Source organism: Strigops habroptila, chromosome 6 (assembly GCF_004027225.2).
Source record: "Strigops habroptila isolate Jane chromosome 6, bStrHab1.2.pri, whole genome shotgun sequence".
NCBI lineage: Eukaryota > Metazoa > Chordata > Aves > Psittaciformes > Psittacidae > Strigops > Strigops habroptila.
Genome location: NC_044282.2, coordinates 15,286,919 through 15,313,485, shown reverse-complemented (window position 1 = coordinate 15,313,485; position 26,567 = coordinate 15,286,919). Strand labels below are relative to the sequence as shown.

Here is a 26,567-nt window from a genome sequence, read left to right as displayed (position 1 = left end):
GCTCCTTGCAAAGCCTGTGCTCTTAGGAGTAGCTTGAGGAGCTCCCCCCTCCAGCTGCAGGGTGTGTGTTACCCTCTGCTGTGCTGGCAAAATAGTTGGTTTTCATACTGAACCCACACTGTATTAGCTGGATCGTCATCACCCGGGCTGGTGAGCTGGCCTCTTTCACTTTCCTCTGGCTTCATCTGCAGATCAAAAGGGGTTTGCTTCCCTTTCTCCCAAATAGGTGTCCCCCATCCACCTTTGTGTAACTGATCTGGGCCACAAACTCTAAAACTTTCTGGTGCTTTGTTCCCTCCCTCTCTTATTCATTACTTGCTTTGGATCACCGCCCTCCTTACAACTGTCCACAGACTCATCTCCTTGGAAACAGCAGAAGTTGTTTATGTGAAAGTCATAAGGAAACTAATGGAAGTGTAGCAGCTGCAGGCGTGTGAGGGGGCCATGTTCCACTGGAGGGTATAGGAAAAGTGAGTCTCCACTTATTCTGACTGACAAAAGGTCAGATGGTGTGACCAAAACCCACCTTCCTCCTCAGGAGTTTGCAGAGTTGCCTTCCTCTGTTTGCAGAAGTGGTAAGAAGCTCGTTGTGTGTGCATGCACACATTTATATGGGCCTTTTTTTAATTGTCTTTCATCACCAACATGTAGGGGTTGAAAAGCAGGGGGAATTTGGTAAGTCTTGCTATTTATTATTTTGTGGAACACCGTGTTGGTGCCCCATACCATGCCAGGCCCATCTCTTCTCCTGTCTTGATCCTATAACCCCCTCTGTGGCCACAGGACCTTCCCATCCATATCTTGTGATTTCTGCTGCTCCCTGCTTTGTGCCCTTCACTGCCACTGCCCCTTGTGCTGTTGGAAATGGCCGGTACACCTGCCCGGCCTAGCCGGCTGTTGCCGGTCGGCTGTTGCTGTGCGGTGTTGCCCAGTCCTGCAGGACAGAGCTGTGCAGAGCTATGAACAGCCGGTGTGGCCACAGATGTGGCAGGGTCACCAGCTGGGACCCCTTGCCAGAGATGGCGGTGTGCCTGGCGGCCTGCAGCTAAGAGCAAGTGGCCTGGGCTCCTGCGGGATGGCGGCAGGGCCCCACGGGGAGAAGGTCTGTGGCGCCAGGGTAGCCTGGGCAGCTCCCCTTCTGCAGGTCTGGGGGGGCTGTGCCGGTGCCTGGGGGTGCATCCTGAGCTGTGGGATTTGCCCTGGGAGTGTTAGCGCACAAAAGCAGCCGTGTCTGGCAGGCCCCAAGTCAAGCAAGCCCTGGCGAAGAGATGCTCGTATCAACGTCTCCATGATGACAGCTTAGAGAAGGAAGGAAGGATTTCTGTGTACCTTTGGTTTAGTACATATCTTGAAGAGGTGGTGTGGATGGATGATGTTTTTTCTATTTTACACAGCGTCTGAAACAGTTCTGGAAGAGCTGTTCCTGGAATTTTTTTCTGTTATCAGAAACTTTTTTCCCTGCCCACCCAGTATGAATGGGGTGTGCTTCATCAGCAGGTTCCAGTCTTGGTTTGGATTTCTTCCTCCTGTGACTACCTACCTCCTTTGGGTGACTTTATTGAGAACTAGTGTCTGTAAATAGCTTTGCCCACATGGGAAGTCTGTTCCAGTTGCATGCCTTGTATTTTAAACTCGAGGGATACCATAGTTATATCACTGAACCCTCAAATAAGCTGTTTTTCTATCAGCTGTAGCTGTATATACTCTTACCTTCTTACACTGTATCAAGTGAAATGCTTGGTACTACTTTGCTAGGTACCTGCTGTGTGATTTAAAACTTGCTTTAACTTCCTAGAGGTTCTATTAGACTAAAGCACTTTCTGCACTTTCACTGTCCATGTCTTGAGTGTCAAGAAAAATCACTATTTGACAGGGTGTAAACTATCTTCAAATGTGATTCTGATAAAATAAAGATTGTGAAAATAATACACACGCTTAATAACAGGGAGAATGTTAGGGATATTGCATGTTAAATATCCTTCTGTTATCTCAACACTAAATGTGGAGAACTATGTCTTTATTATTTATTATATGTACAAAGATAGGCAGTAGAGCAGTAAGGAGGCTGCGAAAGAAAACAGGCTGTAGAACTTTGAATGCTTGCTCTGCAGGAACCACTGAGTGGGGGACACTGAAGTCTATAAAATAGATAATAGAAAATATTAATCCTTGGCTTTTAAAAGGACAAAAATCAGCAGAAATTATTAGAAAGCACCAGGAAACATCTTGGAAAATTTGGGGTGGTTGAAGAGAGATATGTTTAATGTTATGAAAGGCATCATTTTGGAATTGCATTAAAATACAGGATTCATCTGAAGATCTGGGGAGGGTGTGTTTAATTATTATTTTGTTGCACATGATCTGGTTTGATATGAACAGGGCCAGGGACAGCCCAATGAGATACTTCAAAAACTGTTACATAGTCTGTTAAAGATCTAATAGCCTTAAATAGCTCTGTTTTACAGGCTATGGATTTTGAATCAAAGAATAGTTTCATAGGAAGCTTTCTTCAGCCACCAGATAGGATGCTTCCTGCAGGCTTTGCTTGTACAGAATCAAAAAAGTTGGCAGCTGTTGGTGGTGACAGGCCTTCTATCTCCAATAACCAAGGTAAAGCCAAAATATGTCCTTAAAGTGTTCTTTTTAATTGTTCCATGTGAACTCTCTTGAGAAAACTCCCCGTTGTTTTACTTAGTTCAATGACTTACTGCAATTATCAGACTGACATTGAGACAGGATGTATATGTGTCCTGCGGGAGTAGTCTCCCTGAAGTCATATGTCTGGAATGGAAACTACTGCAAGTCTTCTAACATCCTCATAAACTTTGGCTTTGAAAATTGTTTAACTTAGAATTGTCAGACTTCCTCTAAAAGCAAAGGAAAATGCTTCAAACTCAGCAGAAGCAGTTAATGACTTCAAATACGGCAAAAAAAAGATCATTCGTATGGTAGTACACTGACTTGAAATTGGCTTTGTGTAATGCTATTAGACTCTCTGTAGCTTAAAATCACTTCTAAGGTTATTTGTGTGGTTATGACTCCTTGGGAGAACTTTTGAATGACACAGACTCCCAGGAAAGTTAGCAGCATGAAATGCAGTCTGTACAAAATATGGGTCTATTATGGTTGTTGTGTGCCTTAATGGGTGATTACTCTCTGGAGCTTACCAGGAAATGCTTGGTAGTTTAGCATATCTGGAGAGCTCAATGAATCACAAGAATACCATGCTTGGGTTTGCTATCATGGACAACTTTACAGTATTGCACAGACATAGCCTATGTGTGTGCATGTGTTCATTGTTCTTCACTTGAAGAATATGTGACTTATGTAGTAATGTTTTGTCATACAGAGTTTAGGCTTTTTGGATTAAAATGATCAGTTTAATGTTATGCAGCTAAGTGCTTACGTAAGGGAAAGTTTGGCATGCCAATAGAAAGATGGAAAAAGATCTTTTTGCTCTCTGGTTTCTGGTTTTTTTTGGTTTTTTAATGAATTATAGTGGGGCTATGATAAGCTGATGAGAGTTGTTATGGAGCTAGCAATATTTGCTGAGTATTCCTTTACTGAGAAAATTGGTACTGGGAAACTATTAAGAATTATAATATGTCAGAAAGAAGCTTGAGTTGCTACAGAACATGTCTTAAACTTACACAAGTGTGTATACTTTTTGGAGAGCTACTAGACTTTCCCTGTAGCTGAAATTGCAAATTTTATTTTTGGCATAATTTTGACACATACTGATTGGAGGATAAATGCACAATCTTGGAGGCTTGTTTCTGTTGTTTAAAGAATCATCAAATACAAGAAACTAGACATTGAATCATTAGCTTCTGAAACAATAAGCTTTTTAAATGCATCATCTACTAAAATGCCCCTTGGTATCTGATTTGCCCCCTGACCAGAGCCTGGTTTAGTTTTTTCAATCTGTCCCCACCAGTTGCATTACACCAAAACTTGTGACCTAACTTGCATACCTGTGTTCCTTGTGTCTGTGTGAACAGAAGTCCCAGGGTTTGTTACACTCAATTTGCCATGATTTTTTTGTGCTTGCTGTCATTTGCAGTGAAGATAGTTTTGCTCACAGCACCTGTGCTTTACACCTCAGTTATGCAGTAAACGTGTCCATTTTCTCCCAGATAAGTTCTGCACGTGTTAGTGTACTGCTTGGGAATATAATTCGGTTTCTGAGTGATCCTAGGAAGAAAATTTAGGTGGTATTTTGCTCTTTGAAATAATAATAATAGTAGGAACTGTTACTTAAGGTGTAACTGCTGCATTGTTTGCTAGCTGTAGTTGCAGCTGTGAAAACTCTTCAGGAAAAGATCTACCGTCTAGAGTTAGAGAAGTCGAAGGCTGAAGATAATCTATGCAGCCTCTCCATAGCAGCTGCGCAGTATAAGGCGGCAGTAGAGCATGAATCCTACAAAAAGGACACAGCACGTGAAGAACTGATGCAACAGGGAAAAGGTATTTCTCTTGAGTGATAAGGTGTAGCTACAGCAACTCCAAGACTGCATAATCCAGGGAGTGTTTGTTTTGACAGACTTCTAAGTAGTGCACTCCCCCATTCTTTTTTTTTTTTCTTCAGAATTGGGGAGGGGCAGGAGCTGGGTATATCAATAAAGTTGAAATATTTTTTTTGCATATATTAACCAAGTATTGCATAACCTGTAAAGCTATTTTAAACAATAAGTAGATTTCAGGTGGCCTGTTTAACTCCTACAATAAGCAGGCAGCTGTTTATGTGTATTACATGGCTAACTGGAGAAAAGTGAGGCGAAGGGAAGAAACCAGATTATGGCTAGATATCTGCTGATATAAATCAAAGTAACTGCAGTGCTCACACCTTTGGAATCCAACTTAGGAACTAGCTCTGGAAAAACATTTTGATTCTCTTGTTTCATATATAAAATATATTTTAAACACAACTTGGTCAGACTAACAAAACTTTTATTGCATGTTTTGAAGACAGAGAATTCCTCAATGAGATGACAGACTGGCTAACTGTGTAACTCCCATTGCTGTACTGAATGTGTTTTGTTTCTCTCTGTAGATGTGAGCGTGCAGTTAAATGCAGCACAATCCCGCTGCTCCCTGCTGGAGAAACAGCTGGATTACATGAGGAAAATGGTCTCCAGTGCAGAACTGGAAAATAAAATGGTTTTAGAACAACAGGTGAAGCCCTTTAAGATGCTAACAAAGTAGTAATATAGTTAAAAAGTATAGAAATGTGTAAGATCTGAACTTTTTTGTAGACATCATTTTTCCTCAGCTCTGCTCAGGGTAGTAGCAAACAGAAGCAATTTACTGTCTGACTGGCTGATGACAATCGTTGAATGAATTGTATGAAAAGACTCCCTAGGTGGAACTCCTAATGAGCAAAACCATGCTACTACTTGCACATTTGGTAGACAAAAAGGCTGCTGGAAACTGCTGAAAAAGTCTTCTTTGTCTGCCTGATGTTTTTCATCACTTAGCAATTTAAGAAATATGAAATTTAAACTAGTTAAACACCTTTAGTGTAGTGTGTTTGGGTTTTTGCTGCCTGAAATAATTTGAGTCAGCTGCCAACTCCATTCTTGCTTACTTTTTTTTAGGCCCAGCTTCAGAAAGAGGAAGATCAGAACTGGCTGAAACTGCATGCAAAACTTGAAAAGCTTGAAATGCTAGAAAAAGAGTGCCTTAAACTTACTGCTACTCAGAGAATTGCAGAAGTAAGCATGCATGGAATGACAGTCTGAAAGTCATTCATTTGATATAATTTGTATGGCATACTTTTAATAGAACTAAGTTTTGCAAGAGTTTTCTCTGTTAAAGATCTTGAAGCATACCTGACTGAATGCCACGCTGGTTTCATTTGCATGCGTATTTTTTCAGTCTGGGCTTTAAAAATTCCTACAGTCCTGTTTTATCCCAGATTACTATTGCAACCTACTTCAGACTTCTGATTCAGCATGGCAAACTGAAGTGTGACTAATCATTCTTGCTTTCAAATTCAGGACAAGATCAAACACTTAGAAGAAAAGCTTTGTGAAGAAGAGCATCAGCGTAAGCTAATACAAGACAAAACTGCTCAGGTAGACTGAAAAGGTTTTATTTTATCCTATTTTTTATGACTGAAGAACTCTATTGTCTGTCTAAAATACCCTTTTTCCATTCCATTTAAACTGCACATGTTTATTACCCAGGCAGAACTCCTGGAATACTACCTAAACCACTTATAAACTACATAGTATAAAGCTTGCCAGGTGAGTTGCATATGCCAGTCAAGGAGTATTTGTATTAATAATACACTTCATCAGCCTCAAAGCGTCTGTAAGTGATCTGGGTAGAAAATTAATTTGTAGAGAATCTGCAACTAAATCAGGTAACCTTAACTTACAGTAACTAGTAAGTGGTCATATAAGAAACCTTATAATCCAAGCAAGGTTGATTATTCTGTTTGTTTTCCTCTTTTTGTTCAGATCTGCTGAAATACAATATATTGGACTATACATGGGAAAGTCTTTAATCAGTGATACTGTTACATTGTTCATTAAGTGAGAGCTTGATTAATTCATTATTCTGTGAGGCTTTAACCAGTTTGTTGGGCCACTATCCATCTGAGAGAGGAATATTTGCCAAAGAAAGCAAAAATCAAAGAAACCTTTTGTTAAAAGGACAAAGTAGTAGCATTCCAAAGCTCACTTCACTGAGAAGTACCAGCCATTTTGAAAGAGAGCAGTTGTGGTGGCATTCTCAGGGCTAGAGGGGGATGGTGCAGAGCTGAAGAATTATACTGGAAGAACCTACCCGTAAGCAGAGCTGACAGATTAAATTAATTCATCACTGCTGTCAGTTTTTATACCTCATCCGAGGATGATGGGCTTTCATCAGTCCAGGAAGCTTGAAATAACATGCAGATTGTAGCCCAGGTATCTGACCACCTGCAGAATTCAGCAGAATGACACAGTTGAAAACTTGCAGATTTTGGGCTGCTTGCTTCAACTGCTTGCAGCTGCAAAGCAGAAGGCCTAGCATGGAGATTTTATCTTCTGAGAAATATAGTAAGAATGACATTCACAGATTGGATAGTCTGACTTGAACAGTAGTATAAACATTTGCTCAAGAAAGGACTAGGTGTAGTAAACCAAGTCCTAAACTAGTATTAGTACCATCTTAGTTCACTGCAGGATGGATTTAGGTCTGTTGGCTCTGGATTGGGAGTGGTTCACTTCCTTTTGATGACAGAAAAGCCAGAATAACCTCATTTTTGTGATGGACCTCCAGCATTGTTTAGCTGGAACTGTTACACATGCCAAAATGAAGTCCTTGTCCTATGTTCGATTGGGAATAGCTATTATCCTGTTTATCGTGGGATTTTATATTAGCTAAACTAGAGAGCAATCGGAGGATTGTCCAGCAGGTTTGACATCAGTGTCATGCAGATGGGCTCAGTTCTCTCTGCTCCCAGAATGTAAGATGTAAATGTTCATATTATTTGGATTTTATGATCGGATCCCCAGCATGTGGCAGGATTGGCTTATCTCAGTTGCTGGTTGTCACAGTGGAAAAATACAGCTGCTGCAGCTGAATTTGAAATTGAGGACTTCTAAGACAGAGCTGCAAGATCCGCCTGATACCCTGCCATCCTAGTAATCTGTTCAGTTTTTAATGCAAGATCTGCCTGATACCCTGCCATTTTAGTAATCTGTTGAGTTTTTAAGTGTATTTTATGTCTTCTTAGCAGGGCAGTTAATAGTGCCCTTAAGTGGTTCTCTTCCATGCGTGAAAGAGGGAATTAATTAAACCATGCAATTTCATACTTCTAATATTACATTTTTTCTTTTTTGCTTATTCCCACAGCTTCAAACAGGATTTGAGATAAACAGAATTTTGTTGTCTTCAGTGACATCTCAAAATGAACCTAAAAAGGAAAACGTGAAGAAGAAAAAAACTAAGAAGGTAACATGAAAGTTTTTATTACCATACAGTTGCTGATAGCATCTGACTCACACAGAGATTGGAATTCTTGAAAAATGCTGATGTAAGAGGCACTTGACGTGTTTGCTGCACTCTACTCCATTTCCAAAGGAAAACAGTGCTGAATACCTCTTTTGTTTGGTTTTGTTTGGTTTTTTTTTTCCCTTTGGTAATGAAGATGGTGCTTGGCCTGCTAGGTAGCACCTCACTGGAAAACTTTCCCTTACCAGCATGACAGTAACCTCTGTTACATTCTTAACTGCCACCCCCCATGTCCTATCTTAGCTACCTTTCAGTTTATCTGGTTAGTTTATCAGATTAGTTTCCAAAGCAATTTTAACTAGGCATCTTAAGATAGCGTGTTTTGAGGGGATTGCTGAAATCAAGATAATTCATTTTGCAACACGTTACAGGTCAGTCAAAATTTTGCAACTGTGGTTTTGCAAAATTAAGTAAGCAGTGTTCAATTTCTTTAATGTTAACCTAATTGTCAAACTATCTGCTAAGTGCATCTGGAGTAAAGTTTTCTTGTCTTGGCTGTTGAAAAGTCCTACTCTTTCCACATACAGAAGGGATATTATTTCTTAAACCAGGGGGAAATAAAGATGATACATTTCACTGCTTGTTTATTTGAATTTTAGTTCTTAGGGGAAAAAAAAAAAGAAGTTTAAGATCGTGATGTTTGGTCAGCAGTTTGGAATTTCTTGTCTTACTTTTTCTGTCTATCTTATGGCAGAGAAATCCTACTGTGAAGAAAATGCACCTTTCACAATTACATGTAAGGGCTGGTGAACTACCTTTTGTGGCTGGGAAGGTGAGTGAAACCAAATGTTCTCACTAAATTAGCATCTACAGTTTGAATAAGTCTCTTTGTTGCAATTGTTAATCACTTACGCAAACCACTTAATAATTCTGCTTTAAGTCTGTCAGCTCCAGCCATTCTGTTAGTGCAAACGTTCAAAGTGTGTTGCACATTATGAAGCATCGCAATCCATGTATCTCATCACGAAGCCAAGGAGGAGCTACATGTGGGATTTCAGGACACACTGCACTTTCAAAATCGATACCCTCTTGTTCCACATCACCTACTGCCACCAGAAGCCTTTCTGACCTTCTGCTGGCCATACAAGATGAGCTGGGCCAAATGAGCTTGTGAGTACTCGTCCCTGCTGTTATGAGTAAAAGTGACTTCAGTGGTAGCCCTGCGAAGCTACATGTGTCCTATAATTGAACCTGGCCTGGTTTAAGTGTAGGACCACTTATTGGCAGAATGGCCTGTGCAGGCCTGACTGGTAGGATTTTTCTCATTCAAAAAGTTCTTTCTATCCTGTTGTTCAACTGATCTTGTGAGCAAGCAATATACTCTTCAGCTGGGTTTTTCTGCTTCCACATCCTGTGCTTAACCAAGTCGCTACTGAAGTAACAGCTGCAGCAAATGAAAAGTCTTTCAGGCTTATGCTTTTCAGAAATTTTAAACATATTCTGAGATCTACGGAGTAGACCAAGAATGTTCTCCTGGAGAAGGGAGAAGGTTGCAAAGGTGATGTTAACATTGAGTAGGCCTGCAGCATGCAGTCAGTCTGGGTGGTAGAATAGGTTAGTTCAGCTGTGGCAGGACTAGTCCTGTTACACAATGTCTAGGCTATTACTTTATACTCACTCTTTCTGTGTTCTCTCTATATATGGGTACCTGATGGGTTTTTGTGCTGAAACAGTCTGGCGTTCATATGCCTTCTGTCTTGATAGCAGAAGAACTTGCCAGTCCTGTAAAGGGGTTGTGGAAGAGAGACAGTGTCCTGCCAGAAAATGGGCAGGGTGTGGAAGAAGCTTATGCATTAGACGGGAGTGTATGTATCTTTCTAGCCGTACAAGTAAATATGGATTACAACAGCATTTTCTCAGTCATGTTCTTAGGCATCTTCCCATTAATACAAGCTTGTGGGCCAAAACTGTATAGCTGGTCATAGGATACATGTTGACATGATGAGCTGTGGTTTGAACAGAGGAGGATGTGTTGGTTAAACCAGTTAGGGTGTTCACACTGATTTGAAATCCTTGATGTGGCAAAATTTAAACTAGCAATCAATCTCTTCTTCAAAAAGCAATGTTTGCCTTACTCATGGTAACTCAAGGACAGGTATTATGGTTTTTTATAGCAACAGCCAGTTGCTTCAATTAACCTATTAAGGAGCAGCACTTAGAAAGCAGAAAAGCAGCTGTGACCTTTGTAAGAAGATTATTTGTCTGAGAGAGTAGCTCTGTTTTTCACTAAGTCAGATATCTAGGTATCAAGGAGATCTACACAAATTCTTTTAATTAAGTTGGTTAATTAAACTGATTAAATTAATTAACCAGAATACTTCACTGCGAATCTTTTGGAGAAGAATATTTTAATTTGAATAATCTGTCAGGAAAAATATAATTTAAATGTACTAGTTTAAACAATACTTTTCTGTATTAAATTAAGCTTTCAAAGTCTGGACTAAATTGGACAGGAAGTGAAAATACCATACTGCATAGCTGTTGTTCATATTTATATGTTGTTCATATTCATAATAGTTTCCATATTCTCATTTTGCACACTGTTTCATATGTAGTTATTTTGGCTTGGCAAGAGGGAGGAAAAAGATGCACATGAGCTATAAATGTGGAATAAGCAAATTAGTGGAAAAACTTTTTATTTTCTGGTGTGAATATATTCCACATTAGTGTGTATTGTGTGAGAGCGTAAATCATGCTAAATTGATGTACTTTGGAGAAAATGGCTTGTAACTCCTGCAATACACTGAAAATATTGGAGGAAGTCTCAGAGACCATATCATGAATACTTTGTGTGCTATTCTTGTCTTTAATAGTGAGCATCAAGAACTTCTGAAGCAGATACAGGAGACTCAAGACTCCAAAGTTCATGAACACCTAGAACGGGAGCTGGGTTGCCTTGTAAAACAAATGGAGATTAAAGGAGAACAAATATCCAAGCTGAAAAAGCATGAGGCTACTGTAAGAATAAAATGTAAACTCTGGCTAGTAACACACTAGTAACACAATAGTGCCACAATTCTGCCTCCTGTTGTCATGAAGTAGAGTGTCACTGGAATGCTTATGCCAGGGTGTTCCAGGATGGGTGTTTATAATTAGGCTGCTAGGTCGGTGTTCTTGTACCTCCAATTCCTTCCTTAGATCAAGAAAAAATGCTTACAGCTGACAGCTAGGAACATATGCTAGTGGGAGAACTTTCTGCCCTGTGGCGGTTCTGCAAAACAGAGCTGGGTGGCTCAATCTGCCAGTTCTGCTCACTGCGTTAAGACAAACTGTTGAAATTTCATTCCTTTGTCTCCTGTCACTTTGGGGAATGAGAAGATAGAAGCTATAGGTCCCATACAGACTGGATTAAATGTCTTTTATATTGCTGAAATATTGAAGCTTTTTATTAACCAAATAGACTGTTGACCACAGCTTCTCCAAAATCACATCCAGACAAGTCTTTCAGTTTTGTTTAACTCCTAACCTGTATGCATTCTATCAGTATGTGTTTTAAAGCCATAGATGACAGCTTTTAGTCATGCCCATGAAAAAACACACACTTTTGTAGCAATTTGGTGTGGAACATGTGATAAAAAATGCAATCCATAGTTCTGTCTGTTAGTTTTCTGTTCTTCCATCTTAGGTTTCCAAAAAAATAGACTCACCTAAGAACTTTGCTTATACAGGAAACAAAACAAAACTCAGTGTGAGACCTTATGAAAGGGAGAGGTGATAGTTAATTTAAATCTGACCGATTTTATTCATGCTCATTCTTTGATAGATTTTACTCACTCAAATCTTTTACTGTCCACATAACTGCAAGCACAGAGATACTTATGTTAAAATAGAATTGTCGGAGTTGCATGTTAGCAATACGGACAAAGGACACCGACTGTTGCATCCTCACTACTTCTCTTAGCAATGTCAACTGTTTTTTTGACAAATCTTTTATATTCTTGGGGAGCCAACAATTACGGTGTTATTCCTTGCCTCAGAATCTTTCTGATTTCATTCTCCAGGAACCGTAGACAATGGACAAACAACTGCACCTTTGTTTATTCCTTTTGTATATCTTTATGGCTACAGTCTGCCTTCCTTTTGGGATGATGAGAAGAGGAATAGCACATAAAATGTGGTGCAGCCTTGTTGTCATCCTTGCCAATTATCAGCCTGCAGATCTGCTGGCAAGTTATCTGGCCTCTTGTCAGACCATACGCCTTAGGGTCATGATGTAAATAGCACATTCTTTGCCTTTGTCTGATTACTGTCCATCATGCCCTGGTTATTGATGCATATTTCTCCTTTTAGAACCTGTCACACGAAAAATGCCATAGTATCTCTGTGTTTCACAGTTAATAATATGTTCTAGAATGCAATACAAGTTAATTATTTTTAGAAATGGACTTAAAGCCTAAATTGGCATATGGAATGCTTCCAACCTAATTTTATCTTCAGGAGTGACCTTTTTATGCCAAGTGCAAGTCAAGACTTATTATTTGTCATTAAAAAAAATTCTTCATCAATCAACCCTATTTATTTTGTTTTCCAGTTTTGTTATGAGGCTTCAAAGTAGGCTGCTTAGATACAGTAACCAATAATAAACAGTGTACATTTTATAGGTTAGTTGGGGGAGAACTTGGTTAGGGTAGTGCAATCTGAAATGGAAAAAGACCATTGTAAATATAAATTGCTGACCGATGACATTCCATCTCTCTCAAGCAAGCATTTTTATCTTAGGGAGTTCAACAACCTATTAAGTGTGGGTGAGGTCAGTTTTCTGTAGTGCTTTCTGTTACAGCGAGGCAACTGTGTGCAAGATTAGTAGGTTTCAATTTTCATTTTTTTTTTTTTAATGTCCCTTAGACATCTTTAGTTTGGAGTTTAGTAGAAGTTCAGTAAATTCTGCAGCTGTAGGTCTTCTGAGTATGTAATATTCTAATTAGTAATCTTTTTTCCTAGGTGCAGAAATTAAAGAAAAAAACTCAGAAATTGAAGCAAGGGGCAGCTCAGGTCAAACTGAAGTGTGGTGACCAAAAGGAAGCAAAAGAGACTGCAGTCACTGTAAGGGAAAGTATGTGTAAATCTTGTCCTGGGCAGAAAAGCAGAAGCTCTCTTCAGCTGCTAAAAAATGTGCAGAAACTTCAATCAACACTGAAAAAAGATGATACAATGTGGGAACAATAGTTCTAAAGTTTACTGTGATTTAAGTTTTTAATTTCACAAAGTACCTTTAAAAAATAAAATAGATATAGCCTAGATATAGATACACATTCCAAACTGCCTACTCACTAACAGGCCAGTTTGTTCACCTCAGCATTAACTTTCATGCAGAGTAGCTATAACTCAACTACACTGACTTGGAATAAAGTGTTTTAATGGATGAATGAAATGCTTACTTGTTAACTTGTCAAATGAAATTTTATACTTTTTTTTCACTTAGAATAGTATGCCATCTTTGATGTCCCATTCCCCCTGCTGCCAAAGAGATACTCAGAGCTTACTTTTTGAGAATGGCTTGGGCTATTGCTTCTGTTCAAATAAAAACAGTAGTTTTCCTTCTCCCTAAAAACTGAAGATTCAGATCATTGCAACTGAGGCAGAAGAAGAGGTATTGTCTCTTATTTATATACTTTTTCACTATAATTAATGTTATTACTCTATAAGCATTATTGATAGTTTTCGGGACAGGTAGGGGCTGGCATCCCATGACTTGGTTAAATCATAAAAACATGACAGTGTTCTTGATGAGTGCATGGAAAGGGCCACTACCAAAAGCTTGGGTGCTTGTCTTCTCGTCAGCAGAACCTGTTTCTATCACAATATGAAAAAATTGAGCTGTCACAAAGGAGACCTTGAGCTGCTACTAGTATATATTGTGGAATTAGTGTACTCAATACAAATGCGAGACGGATGTTTATGCTGATGGTGAGTCTGCTCTTTTCCATCCCCCACTATGTACATATGGTAAAAGACATAACAGTGGCCTCAAATCAACACTGGTTGTTTAATTGCAGTAAATTCTTGTCTTGAGGCTACTGACTGACACTGCTTTTCCTGGGTGTTCGCATATGTGAGAAAAAAATAGCTTTTTGGGGATGTGTCAATGAAATTCTGCTGCAAGAATGAGAGAGAGAAGGCAGTGGTAAGAATAAAAATTTGAGTCATGCTCTGTTATCAAGGGTTTTGAATAAAGGCTAGTAATGATGTATGGTCCTAAGAGACAGCTGGGCCTTTGGATTGGTAAGTTTTGCTCTGGCACCTTTCAAGACAAAGGATTAAAAAAAAAAGAAAATCAGAAAGTCAATTTAAATTTAGAATAGACTTATAGTCTTTGACAGGAGTTGGTTTTGTGAGCATTTAGGGGTGAGGGGTGAAGTTTATATGCCCTAAACGTCTTTAGCAGAACTGTGGAAGACCAGGTTCTTCAGTTGATATTCAGGGATGTGTTTCCTCCACTGTGTGAAATTGTATAGTCATCCTTCTTACTTACGGATTATCTCTGGCTTAGAAGAGCACATTGTATGCTTAAAAGCACTTAAACATAGTCCTGAGCGTGGTTTTTTCATGGTGTAGATAGCATTTCTAAGGTAGGTTTACACATTTCTGGAAACTGAAATCACTGATACTGGAGACAAAAGAAAAGTAAGTATTTCTGCTATTAACATTTTCAGATTGTAGGTATTCTGCTGCCATGAGATAAGCCTTTGCAATTCCAAGGGTTGGTGAAATAATCTCTGAAGCTCTGTACCCGTCTGCGAGAGAGCAAGCGAGAAGGGCTTTACCAATCCCTAACGAGCCTAAAACATATTTCCTCCAGAGGTCCATCCCTAGACAAAAACATCAGGCATTGAACTGAGAGAGAAAAATTACCAGCAATTTGCCCCAAATGCATAAAACCAGGTGGAGTCACTTTGCATGGTGGCAGTGGCAGGCGTGAGAGCAAGCAGCACCCCCCAGGCTTGCAGCTATGCAGCTCCTGTAGCTTGGGGTTGCCATAGGGACAGCTGGGCCTGTCCAGGCAGGGAACTGGCACATGAATCACCTGCTCCCTCTGTGCCTTGACCTGGGTTTTTTGTTGGCTACAGAAACCCAGGGAGAAGAGGCCCTTTTGGAGCTAGAGCTGGAGAAGGAGAGCCCTGGTTTCCCTCTTGGATAAGGGGCTGCAGTGGAGGGCAACAGCTGTGGGTTGGTCAACCAGGTACTGGATGCGGCAGTGCTTAAATGATGGAAGCATTGAATAGTCTAGTCTTCAAAATGTGTATGCCAACTGGGACTGTCCAGTCCCAGAATAAAACTGCTCTGTTTGGCTTTCTGTGGGGTAAATGGCTGGAGGGAAAGGGGAAAAGGATGAACCTGGTCCTGTCTGCAGCTGGGCATTTCGCATCTTTGCCTGCTTTGGAGTAGAACGGGGAGCTGAAAAAGCTGTTTTGCTCAGAGCCAAGAGCTGGGATTTGAGAGGGAAAAATATGAATGGATGATATGCGAGCTTACAGTAAGTGACAGGGGTACATCACTTGTATTTCAATTTGGAAGGTTTCACTGTATTTTAATAATTCTTTTGTGCTGCTTTTTTTCCTGGAGCTTGTCTTTCTCTAGCGCATGTGTTTTTAAACACTAAAGTAAAGCAGATGCACTTCGGTGTAGGCTGAGAGAGTCAAACCGGATACAAAGGAAGTGTATCCCTAACAAGTTTTCTTGCTTGAAGAAGCACAGAACACCTGTATTCAGTTTGTATGTTGGGTGTGTAAGGCGTAGGGTAGGAGATCAGCTTATGTATGTATGTATGTATTTATTTATTTATTTATTTATTAGCATATTCACAATTTGAGGCAATTGTCAATCACATAAAGTAAGTCTTCACAGAAATACGTAGCGATGAATAATTCTGCAGAAACCTCGGTGATGAAATTAAGCTTGTGCACAAGTGTTGGCAAAGTTCAGTTCTGCAGGAATTAGGCAGGCACATCACAGTGAGTTTTGCTGGGATCTGCATGCTTCATGTCTTACGCTCCAAAAAAGTTCTGGCCTGGAACTGCATAAATGTACATTTGGAGAAAGCACAGTGGGTAGAGCAGGCTTCTTCACAAGAACAATATGTTTTGGCTTAATAAGTGCTTGCTCTACTCTTTTGCAGATCCTCATTTTGATTTATATCCTGCATGTTTTTGTTTGTCTTCTCAGATGAAAATGCATATTTCTTTTTTTTTTCTTTCTTTTTTTTTTTTTAAATGAACATTTTGAATCTAGCTGTACAGGGCAGCAGTCAAGAACACACAGTGATCCCAAAAAAGACTAATTGGTTTATTTACTCAAAATCCAGGTTCTTTTATGCTCTTATACAAAATTGCCACAAGAGGTTTTGTTAGTATTTGAATCTGGGGCCATATTTTATGGCTAGACATTAAGGAAATTGGACAAAATATGTAGGTCAAACAGTATAATTAAAAATATAGACTAGCAAATTTTATCCAATAATAGTTCACTTTCCTGCTGCTAATCAAACATGCTAGCGCAAATTAATGGCTTGTTACTTAAGCGTGCTGGAAAGACTTTGTCCTAGTACAAAAGGCATTCAGTTTGAGCATGTGTGTTACAATCTTCTAACCAGCAAAGCTGGAGGTTGGACATAGCTATAAATCCAGTGTGTTCTGGGAATAGAAGCTGGCAAAAACACTCCCAGCAAAATAATCAGGGCAGGATCTTGCTGGGATTTGGACACTGGCTAATGTAACTAAGTGCAGATGTTTGTGTGGACTGAAAGACATTCCCAGAATAAGAGTCCTGTACAAACACACGGTGATTTTTATAGCAGAAAAACACCCCAAGGAAGTGGGGATAATAAAACATACGCTCATATTTCTGATAAAGCATTTTCTGTTTTCCTCAGCTTGCCTGTACCGATGTGGGCAAGGCTGCCTCTGCCACATCCCCGGTTGAGGCCTGTTGAAGCTTCTGTGAAGTCACTTGGGTTGTGGCTCTGGTGCTTACCTGAAGGTCTCCATGGGTTCTCAGTGTGGGTACCATAGTCTCCCATCAGCAGAGAGGAATAAGCATTTCTGAAAGTGTTACGCTAAGGTAACAGCTAAAACAGGTCAGGTGAATCTTATCCCGAATGCCTGGTTTTCTCTACCAAGCGAGTCTGGGGTTAATGGTGAGATTGAATGAATATATTTATACTGTACAGAGTTTGGCCAGATAAATTCTGAAGAAATATGGCTCTGAAGAAATCTTGCCTCTGATTTCTGGGAATTCGGAGTTAGCTCTTCAAAATCTTCTGAGGTATTGGGTAAGTCCTGGGCTGCTGACAGCCTGGGAATCCTGTGCATTGCCCTGTGTACAAACATTTTTCCTCCTGTTTTTGTGCTGGCCTCTCGTGCTTACTGTAACTTCCCCCTGATGAGTTATCTGACTGACCAAAACTACGAATTTGGGGGTTCAGTGCTGTGTGGTTCAGGAAAACACAGACTACTATAGGATTTTATTTTGCTTGTACTTGAGATGACTTCTGTTTGCAACTTGGGTTTATTTATGGGCAGCTTTACTCTTTTGCCAAAAGTTTTGTTCTATACCCAGAAATAGTAATTTATATTCCCACTGCATCACTCTGCTACCCTAAGTTTACTTCTGTGTCCTCAAAAAGCTGAGCTAAGTAATTGCCGTTAGTTTTACAGCTCTATCTGAATTATTTTAATCCCTACTCCACTGCCTGCATAGTGGCGTAATTTCTTTTCTCTTGGTTTCTGCTTATTTATATAGCCGAAGAACTGCCTGCTCTTCAATTTCCTTTACAATTTTTAATTTAAGTGGTGTTTCTTGGTTTAATTCTGCGCTTTCTGGCCTTCTGGTTTGGTGGGGTTTTTTTCTCTTTTTTTTTTTTTTCTGTTGTGGTTCTCTGCCTACTCTTGATGATTTTTTGGTTGACTCCACTACCCTCACTTCCAGCTTCTTCCCCCTCTTTTTATTTTGAGGGTAAGTTCCAGTTCACTTTTTACCATTGATTTAAAGATTCCAGATTTGTCAGTGTTAAAGTCCTTGAGGTATTAGTTGCATTTGAGTTTTCTAATTACTTTTATTAATTTCCCTAAATTAGAGCCTTTTGGATGTTAACACTTTACATTCAGGTCTGGTTTTGTTCTTCCATTCTAACCCATATTATAATCACTTCTTTAATGTTCTCACCGCTTACCAAAACCATCTGAAATATCACTTATGTTCAGCAACTAATTGAAGGCACTTGCAGAGCACAGCAGACTTTTTTTTTTTTAGTACTAATCTAGTAAAAATGTTTATCTTCATTCCCTGAAGTAAATCTAATGCACATAGATTCCCTTTGACCTTCGAATGGTGCTAGCCATTCATAAATGTCAATTAATTAAAATACCAGACTATCTCATTACCTTTACCATAAATCAGGTTTTTCCAAAGCATTTCATGTCCTGCTGCCAAGGTGTGATTGCTATTCTACCGTGTTTATATTATGCCCATAATGTCAGATTTCATGTCTTACGTTGGTAGTTCAAGCTCTCTGTTTGTAGTATACTGGCTGCTTATCATTGATTTCACCCAGATCCCTGTTTGCATCCAGTAAAATCTTCTAGTTTTGTTGTTTTAGGTAACCCTTCCTCATTTTAGTCATCCTGTCCCCTGCCGTTTCTTTATATTCCTCTTTACCTGAATTTCCTCTTCTTCTCAGCTGTGAAATCTAGGTGCAGAGATTTGAATTCTCCAGTTCCTTCCCACAGTTGCTTAAGTTGCAGCTCTTACTATCAGTGATCCCAGTCCCATAACAAGAGAAAAGATTTGCTCAAGACCTTGGGATAAAATCCACCAAGAAAAAAACCCAAAAGCTACGTCCTACACTGGTGTATTCAGCCTCTTTACCATCTCCTGTGTTTGTCAAGTCAAACCTGTGACTGGACCAACAGCTGTTATCTTTCAGTGCTCTGTCATGAAAGGAAAAAGGAGAAATTATGTGCCCAGAGCAGCCAAACAGAGTCTTCAAACCGCTGAGAAATAAATGCTACAGATGGTTGCTCTGTGATTGATTAAAATTGAACTAGCCCATTCTTCCCCTTTGCTTCCAAGAAAGAAACCCCAAATCTTTCCACAATGGCTTGCTTCTTCCCTTAGAAAGAAAATTTCCTTCTTTTGTTTTCTTTCTAATTGATTATGCCCCTCACTGACTAGTGAATAGAGTAACTATAATTCCAGATGTTGGGAAGAAAGCATGGCTACTTTAGAAATTCTCACAAAGCAAGTGTTTCCCATTAGATCTGAGTGAATTTGGTATAGTAGATTATTTGCAGACAGTACATTTGTCAAAAAGTGGCATTTCTTGCAAATTCTTTTGTTCCTTTTATTCTGGTCAACTTCAAATAATAGCTTCAGGTGAGAGAAATGGGGAGAAAATAGATTCTGAATGTCAGCTTATTTTGTTTCAGAAAAAAAATGAAAGCAGTTTTTCAGTTCTTCTTTTGTGAAATGTGTTATTCAGCACATCAAACTTAATGTTTAATTACCTAAACTTTCTGAAGTGCCCTTAAGAAACAGGGTGAAGGAAGGAGGAGATGGCATTTGTTAGTTGGGTGCAGGAGGATGCTTGACAATATTTGGCCCAAAGCATTTGTCTCCTATTTTCCTCAGGCTGGCTGCCAAAATGGGGAAAATCACATTTGCCCAATTCTGTTCCCGATATTAAAAGATAAGTCTTTTGGTTAAAGGAGATGCTGAATAAACAATTCTTTAATGAAGTTGCCACATACTATATATTGTCTATATAGGGAATTTGTGCTTTTTACATGGACAGTTCTCCAGGACCAGAATTCAGAAGTAATTTGCTCTTGAGAAAGGAGCTTCTTTTCAACTGCTTTGTCCTTTGGTCTACTAAGCCGAAATATGCAAAATGGGTGAAGTATAACAAATCTCTTCTACTGAGAAGATCTAGCAGCTGGAACAAGAACTAGCAGCACAGCTGGCAGAGCTGAAAGCAGAAATAGGAGACAACAGGATACTCCTGAAGAGAATATCAAGTAGGGCATGCAGGTAACAAGAATTTTCTAGGGAAAGTAGGAGAGAGTCAGATTATAGTAATGCATTGTTTCTATTCTTGGGGTTTTTTTGTCATGATACAAAAGTCATGTGTCTATATAACTGTTCAATTTCAAGACCTGAATGCACACATGGGAGCCAGGAATAGTAGCTTTTGCATTGTGTGTCCACCACAGAATTATGGTTGAAATGGAAGAGAATGTCAGAACAAACTAAACTGATTTCATGTTGTATATTGTAGAGCAAAACTTTAAATCTCCCTAGCATGTCAAGTATTTCCTTCTTACGGTGAGGAAGAAGTAACTTCAAACATAACGCAGGGATGTATAAACGCAATGATCACATATAAGACAGACGTTCTTTCCTCAGTGATGATGAGACGCAAGCTAGCTACGACAATGTACCCAGGCTTGGCATTGTGCTTCAAGGAAGCTGTAGACTACTAGGAGAGTATCTGGGGGAAAACAGGTGAAGAACACTTGACTAGGACACTTAAAAAGGAAAAGAGCTGGACTTATGTCTCCAGTCCATTTTCTGTAGATTATAAGTTTTCAGACACATGGGAGATTGCTATAAAGATGAAGGGAATAAGCTTCTGTTTGTACTTAGGAACAGGACAAAAAATAAAGGGCTAAAATTCAAGCTTTCCAAAGATAGTGAAAGTTAAACACTGACAGCCAGAATAGGAGGTTGCTGACCATCCATGATGGCCATCGATCTTTATGAACAGAAGAGATAAACATCTTTAAGGAACAGATTTACTTTTTCCTGCCTTAGAGCAGTGGAAGTGGTAGTTGATCACAGAACCCTTTCCGGTCTTACCTCTTTAGGGCTCTGAAGTGTTCCAGCAGAGTTTCCTGCGTATTGCTTTTGGACAAGACTTAGGAGCTCTTTTTTAGCAGCCCAGTTTTCACTTAGGTTTTTAATTTTCATGCATTCATTTTATTCAGTCACATAAAGACTATGATGTACTGTATTCTCTCTGTAAATATATTGATCATAGAATCATAGAATATCTTGAGCTGGAAGGGACCCATAGGAATAATTGAGTCCAACTCCCTGTTCCTCACAGGACTACCTAAAACTAAACCATGTGCCAAAGAGTGTCATCCAGATGCTCCTTGAACTCTGACAGGCTTGGAACTGTGACCACTACCCTGGAGAGCTTGTTCTAGTGACCAACCACCCTCTCAGTGAAGAACCTTTTCCTATTGTTCAGTGTTGATGCATGAGAATTAAAAAATGGTTCTCCTCCAGAAGTTTACCCAGCCCTTCCTTCTGTGATATGGACATATTAGGAAGTTAACTAAATTGTGAAGGATGCTTGTCAAGGAACTCTGCTGCATAGTTATGGGTTGTAATATGTGTCCATAGAACTGACAAGCATCCAAATGAACTTTTTAAGGGCTTTGAATAAAAAATAGAGGTGGAAGAAAACAGTTTGACAAAAAATGTCTGCCAATTAACTAAGTTCTGCTGCTTTAATATACGCTTTTCATACCATTAAACTTGCTTACTGGTAGCTTCACCATCTGTCGGGCCTGACAAATGTTTGATTTATACCAGCTTGTAACATCCTGCTGAGCTTTTTTTTTTTTTTTCCTGCAGTTCTGTTGCAATTCCCAAAGATGCATCTTATTTCAGAAAAGAAAGGGAGGTAATACTAAAGAAAGGCTTACAGGTAGGTAGCTAAAATGTACGTTGGCTGAAGTCTCTTTGCTCTTCACTAAATAGTAACTGAAAATTAAAATCAGAGAAAGGGATATGTTTTTGGGAATCTGGGCCTGTAAAGACACACAATGGAAGGGGTCATAAGGTTGTTTGCCTGTTAGTAAAATAGCAGTAGCATAACTTTTATTTGAATAATAATGTGGCCCTGGCTCTGCAGCATTTGTTTTTGCTGTTTGTTTGTAACTGCCGATTAAATTCAAAGCGTAAACATTTTTCTATATTTACCACTTGGTTTTTTATTATTTTTATGTATTTTTTATATACAGATATGTATCTCCTGAAAAAGAGATCTACCCCGTATGTGCTCCGTTTGCAGGTGACAGAAGCAAAACCTCTTGTTATTCAGGCTCATGTCATGCAGAGGGAGTTAGAGAGCTGCAGGAGAAGAGAGCATACGGCAGAGAACTTGTCTCAGCTGCTACAGCAGGTAGGGCTCCCGCTTGCTGCAAGGATCCAGGAGCTTTCCTCTGGCCCAGCAGGTTGCACTGTGCACACTTGAAAATAAAAACAGTATGAAACGCCTTCCTTAAAACGGGCACGAAAATGTTAGTGCTTGTGGTTGCCTTGTACAATGTGAAAATTTCTTCTCTTTCTTTAAAGGACAGGAATCTAAGCCAGGTCAGACACGCTGGAACAAGAATTCCCTGATGCTTTTGTGCTGTTCTAGTATGTTTGTGTTGTGGGTTATTTTCATTTTAATTTTTAAACTGGAGTTCAAATTTCTAGGTCCAGTGGACTGAATTCTGCCATGTTTGTTGTATTAGCTGCTTTTTTTAATTCCCACAATAATATTTTCACTGAGACAATTTAGGGGAAGAACCCTTCATGGATAAATTTAACAGCACAGTGGTCCTTGGCGTCCGATTAGGTGTTGTTTTGGTGTTACTCTATGATGCTAACTATGATCTATATACTGCTTAAATTTCTTCTAATGCTAAGCTGCTGTTGTCTACAAATGTGTGATTTGCTGGTTATTTCTGATTTTATTCCAGTTTTTTACAGACAGGATTACTCAGCTAGTCCAGAGTAAATATTTACACGTGCTTAGATGGAAGAGATTTTGTATGCACAGCAGTGGTATGGAACACTTTTATCTTCTCTATCAGGTGGGAACCAAAACCTAGGATCTAGCATGTATATTTCTAGCACAGTATCTCCTCATGAAAAAAGAATGTTAGCAATAGCTTTTTTCCCACTCAAGTATGATTTGTGTCCAGACATTCCCTCTCAGCTGTCTGCTTATGATCAATATTAGCTGCTCAGAGAGATTCACTGTTTGAACTGAAATTCTCTTTTCCTCATTGGGTTGGAAATGCCATTTGTAAGCATTTAGGAAGGAAATAAGCCTTTGAGATTACACTCAAAACTGGAATTCCTCATGCAGTGGGAATGCAAAGGCCTTTTAGCTAGTCAGGAAAGAAGATGCAGAAATGCAAAAATGATGGTGTCTCCTTTATATACATAAACAGGAGCAAATTAGTCACGTCATGGAGGAATACAATGATGCAGTTCAGAGGCTGGAAGACTTTCAGCAGCAAGGGAAAGTTTCCTGACAGGAAAAAAAAATCCAGTGAATGTAGTGACACAGGAAGATCAAATGATTTACAGCCAGTGCTTAGTGTGTTGCCTGCACTCTCTGGAGGGCATTCACTGTTTTCTCCAGGTAAAACAAGCATTTTTTGAACAGTGAAATATATTTTGAAACTTTCAAGTCTTGGATAAGAAAATAAACCTAGGAAGATAAAATTAAATGTCAAAGAAATCTAAGGTTTGTAGGTAATGAACTAGATTGCATACATATGACTTTCAATTGTTTTAGCGGATTGATTTTATTTGAAATTAAATAATACAATGGTAATACTGAATTTAGGTAAGTGGAATAATGAGCTCCCTGGGTACAGTGTAGATAATGTTGGGCTGCTTGGATTTGAGGAGGTCCAGGAGGAGAAAGAGAAAGCTTGGAGAGATGGGGTTTTTTTGTGTATTATTACTGTGATGATGTTTTGATAGAGCAGGACACTGTCAAGGAGCTGAGTCATCTCAGTGAATAGCCTACAGACTTGAGTATTTGTTTAAGTGTAATCTTTTGAAATCTGAATACTTCTAGTTTCTTTAATGATTTTATGAGTACTACAAGTCATTGACAGTGAATAAACTTCTGGAATTATACATAATGGATAACTACGGTTTGTTTTTTCTCTTTTGTGTCTTATTTTATTACTAAATTTGCAACTGAACAGTTTGTACGCTTTCTAAATGACTGAGAATAACAACAGATATGTTCTTAACTCCAGGTTCTCCAGCATTTGCCTATTTCTCACAAAATGAATGTGGCTGATCAGAAACATCCTGATGTGGCCCAAGACAACTGGGACAAATTAAGAAGTGCTTTTGATAAGAATTCAGATATTTTTAATATTGATATGTTTTCCTGTTCAAAAGCTTTAGGAAGAAAAGGTGAGAAATTATCAGCTTTCCTTTAAAACCACAGGTCCTACAGATAATGCATCTGTTGATGTATAATCTTTGAGAAAGGTCAGAAGTGCAAATGTTGCCATCTTTGGTTTGTATGCTTGAGAAATTTGGAGTGCGGTTTTTTAAGTCAGCAAGAATCCTGGAAATTTTGTGTCCAAATTCCAGAGTGTGGAGCCCTGAATCTGCAGCAGTCACTGCTCTGGCCTTACTGTGCGCTGGGCTGCAGAAACAGGTAGATCAGAAGGATACTTCTAGGATCGACTCAGTGGAGAATCCAGGATATTGTCCCAATTATGCTAAACCCTTCCACCTTTCTGCAAGAGTATTATTTAAAATATTTTTGTGGGTAGCCTGTTTCTGGAGAAATTAAGGAGAGAGAGCTATTGTTCTAAGACTTATACTGAAGTACCTCTAGAAAAATCTCCTTGTGGTTATTTTCAAGTTCTCTTTCCTTTTGAAGGAAGGAAGGGAGTGATGTTGTTTATGTAGTTACCTATGTGAGTGGTACTTAGCAGGCAAGGCAGCATTCCTGTTGCAGAGTGTTTAAATCCTGTGATTTAACCCATTCTTCTACAGAATGGGAATAGTGTGGAACTATTCCAGGATTGTTTCTGGAAAAGAACAGAACAATCCCTCTCTCCTGGGAACTAGGCAGGATGTGCATCTCCTCCTTGCAGGTGAGAAGTGGGCTGGCCAGGGTAAAGGAATGAAAAGGAGCTGTGACTTGTCTTCCCTGTCTCCTTTCTCCACAGAAAACCTCTACCACAAGGGATGTGCCTGTGAGCACAGCCCTGGCTTGGAGTTGCACTGCCCAACCACCAGTGGCAATGGATTGAGAACAGTGGTAGGGAAAGTTCAGATTTACCTGGGACAGATAAGGGGTCTTTAGCCCTTAGTGATCTAACTAAGTTCTAACTGGTCTAACTGTGCAGGTGCAGTCCTCTTTCACTCCTCAGGTGCAAGGGCGTCCCATGATGGTGAGATACAGCAGCACTGCCCCAGAAGTGCAGCACTACCAGTATTAAGGTACAGGGAAAGGAGGGTTAAACTCTTCTCTCCAAACAAAGCCTCTTGAACAGGCCACGTTTCTCTTATATGAGCAGGATGGGAGAGGGAGGGATGATCCATGATCTTAGATACCGTGGGCTAATAATGTACAGAAAAGGGCACAAGACCTACAGTGTTACAGAGTTCAACTGTGTCATTTGTTTTGCCATGGAGTAGACACTTATTGGTATTAAAAAGCAACTCAGAAGTGCTCTAGCTCATTTTGATCTTCAGTATCTAGTTATCTAATATTTGAGGAACAGTATCATATTACCATCAGAAGCTTCATTCATCTGCTATCCAGATCTAAGCTTCATAGATGAAACAGCAGATGATTAAACAAGACATTAAAAACAAAGATGAAGTAAAGCACAGAATAGAAACACAGATGGCCTTTTATTGCTGAAACACTGAGATAATAAATTAGATTACATGTAGTTCCACTAAGCCCCAAGAGTTTTGCTGAACTTTAGCAAACTGTAACTTACCTGTTAGGATCTTTGTGTGTACCCACCAGTACTGGGTAAAGGAGAATCAGTTGACACTTATTTGGACTTGAAAAAATCGTTGGAAAAGTAGTAGCAGAAAAAGTGCTGCTGTTTGTTATGGCTTGACCTAAGACAAAACCCAACCAACCAACCAAACACCCAGTGTTAGATACACCTCTCAAAGAGCTGAAAAAAGGGAAGATGATAAAACTTACAGAAATACAGTAGGTTTTGCTCTTCAAGAATGAAGGAACACTGATATCCTACAAAGCCTTGAGCAAGCCTAAGATGAGGTAAAGGAGGAGGAGAAAACATTTCAGTTCTTCTAAAAATGGCTGCTATGTTGCCAACAGACTTTTCAACACTGATACCAGGCCAAACTCAGCCATCCCCAGTACACCCTTGTTTCAGAAGTTTGTGATAGCAGCATCATGCCAGAATCAGATACTGGAGGAGTGATAACCCTGAAATAGTAACATACTTGAAGTTCTTGTGGCATGTCAAGATTGGGGAGGTGTGTGTGTGAGAAGAATGTTGTACACCCCTGAGCCAGGACTCTGCTCAGGCAGTAGGATTTGTTAGCTGGTGTCCTTTCCATGTTAGAAGATAGGCACTCCTCCAAGAACCGTGGAGGTGCCCTGGCCTGCAACAGCTGTTAGTCTTTGGAGGTCTGGTGGAAGGACCTTTCTTAAAAGAGAAATTAAAATAATAAAAATCTATACAATGTGTTTTCCTCCCAGCCATTCCATTCTCTGACATACATTTGTTCAGGACAAAAAAAGAAGAATTAGA

General features: G+C 39.5%; 1 protein-coding gene across 6 annotated transcripts; it reads left to right on the top strand.

Moving 5' to 3' along the window:
* Positions 1 to 596: 596 nt before the first annotated feature.
* Positions 597 to 21,962, top strand: CEP57L1 (centrosomal protein 57 like 1). 6 transcript variants are annotated; one of them, XM_030490130.1, is made up of 14 exons: positions 597 to 675; positions 1,395 to 1,509; positions 2,453 to 2,610; positions 4,288 to 4,467; positions 5,054 to 5,175; positions 5,598 to 5,714; positions 6,000 to 6,077; positions 7,846 to 7,944; positions 8,699 to 8,776; positions 8,885 to 9,114; positions 10,818 to 10,962; positions 12,946 to 13,116; positions 13,427 to 13,594; positions 21,643 to 21,962. In XM_030490130.1, exons 1-13 carry the CDS (start codon positions 612 to 614, stop codon positions 13,550 to 13,552), a joined length of 1,683 nt encoding a protein of 560 aa, XP_030345990.1. In that variant the 5' UTR covers positions 597 to 611; the 3' UTR covers positions 13,553 to 13,594; positions 21,643 to 21,962. The 6 variants fall into 6 exon arrangements, with proteins under 6 accessions (XP_030345990.1, XP_030345991.1, XP_030345989.1 ...); XM_030490131.1 differs by lacking the exon at positions 21,643 to 21,962 and adding an exon at positions 15,072 to 15,094; XM_030490129.1 differs by lacking the exon at positions 21,643 to 21,962 and having other exon boundaries at positions 13,427 to 14,479.
* The last annotated feature ends 4,605 nt before the right edge of the window (positions 21,963 to 26,567 follow it).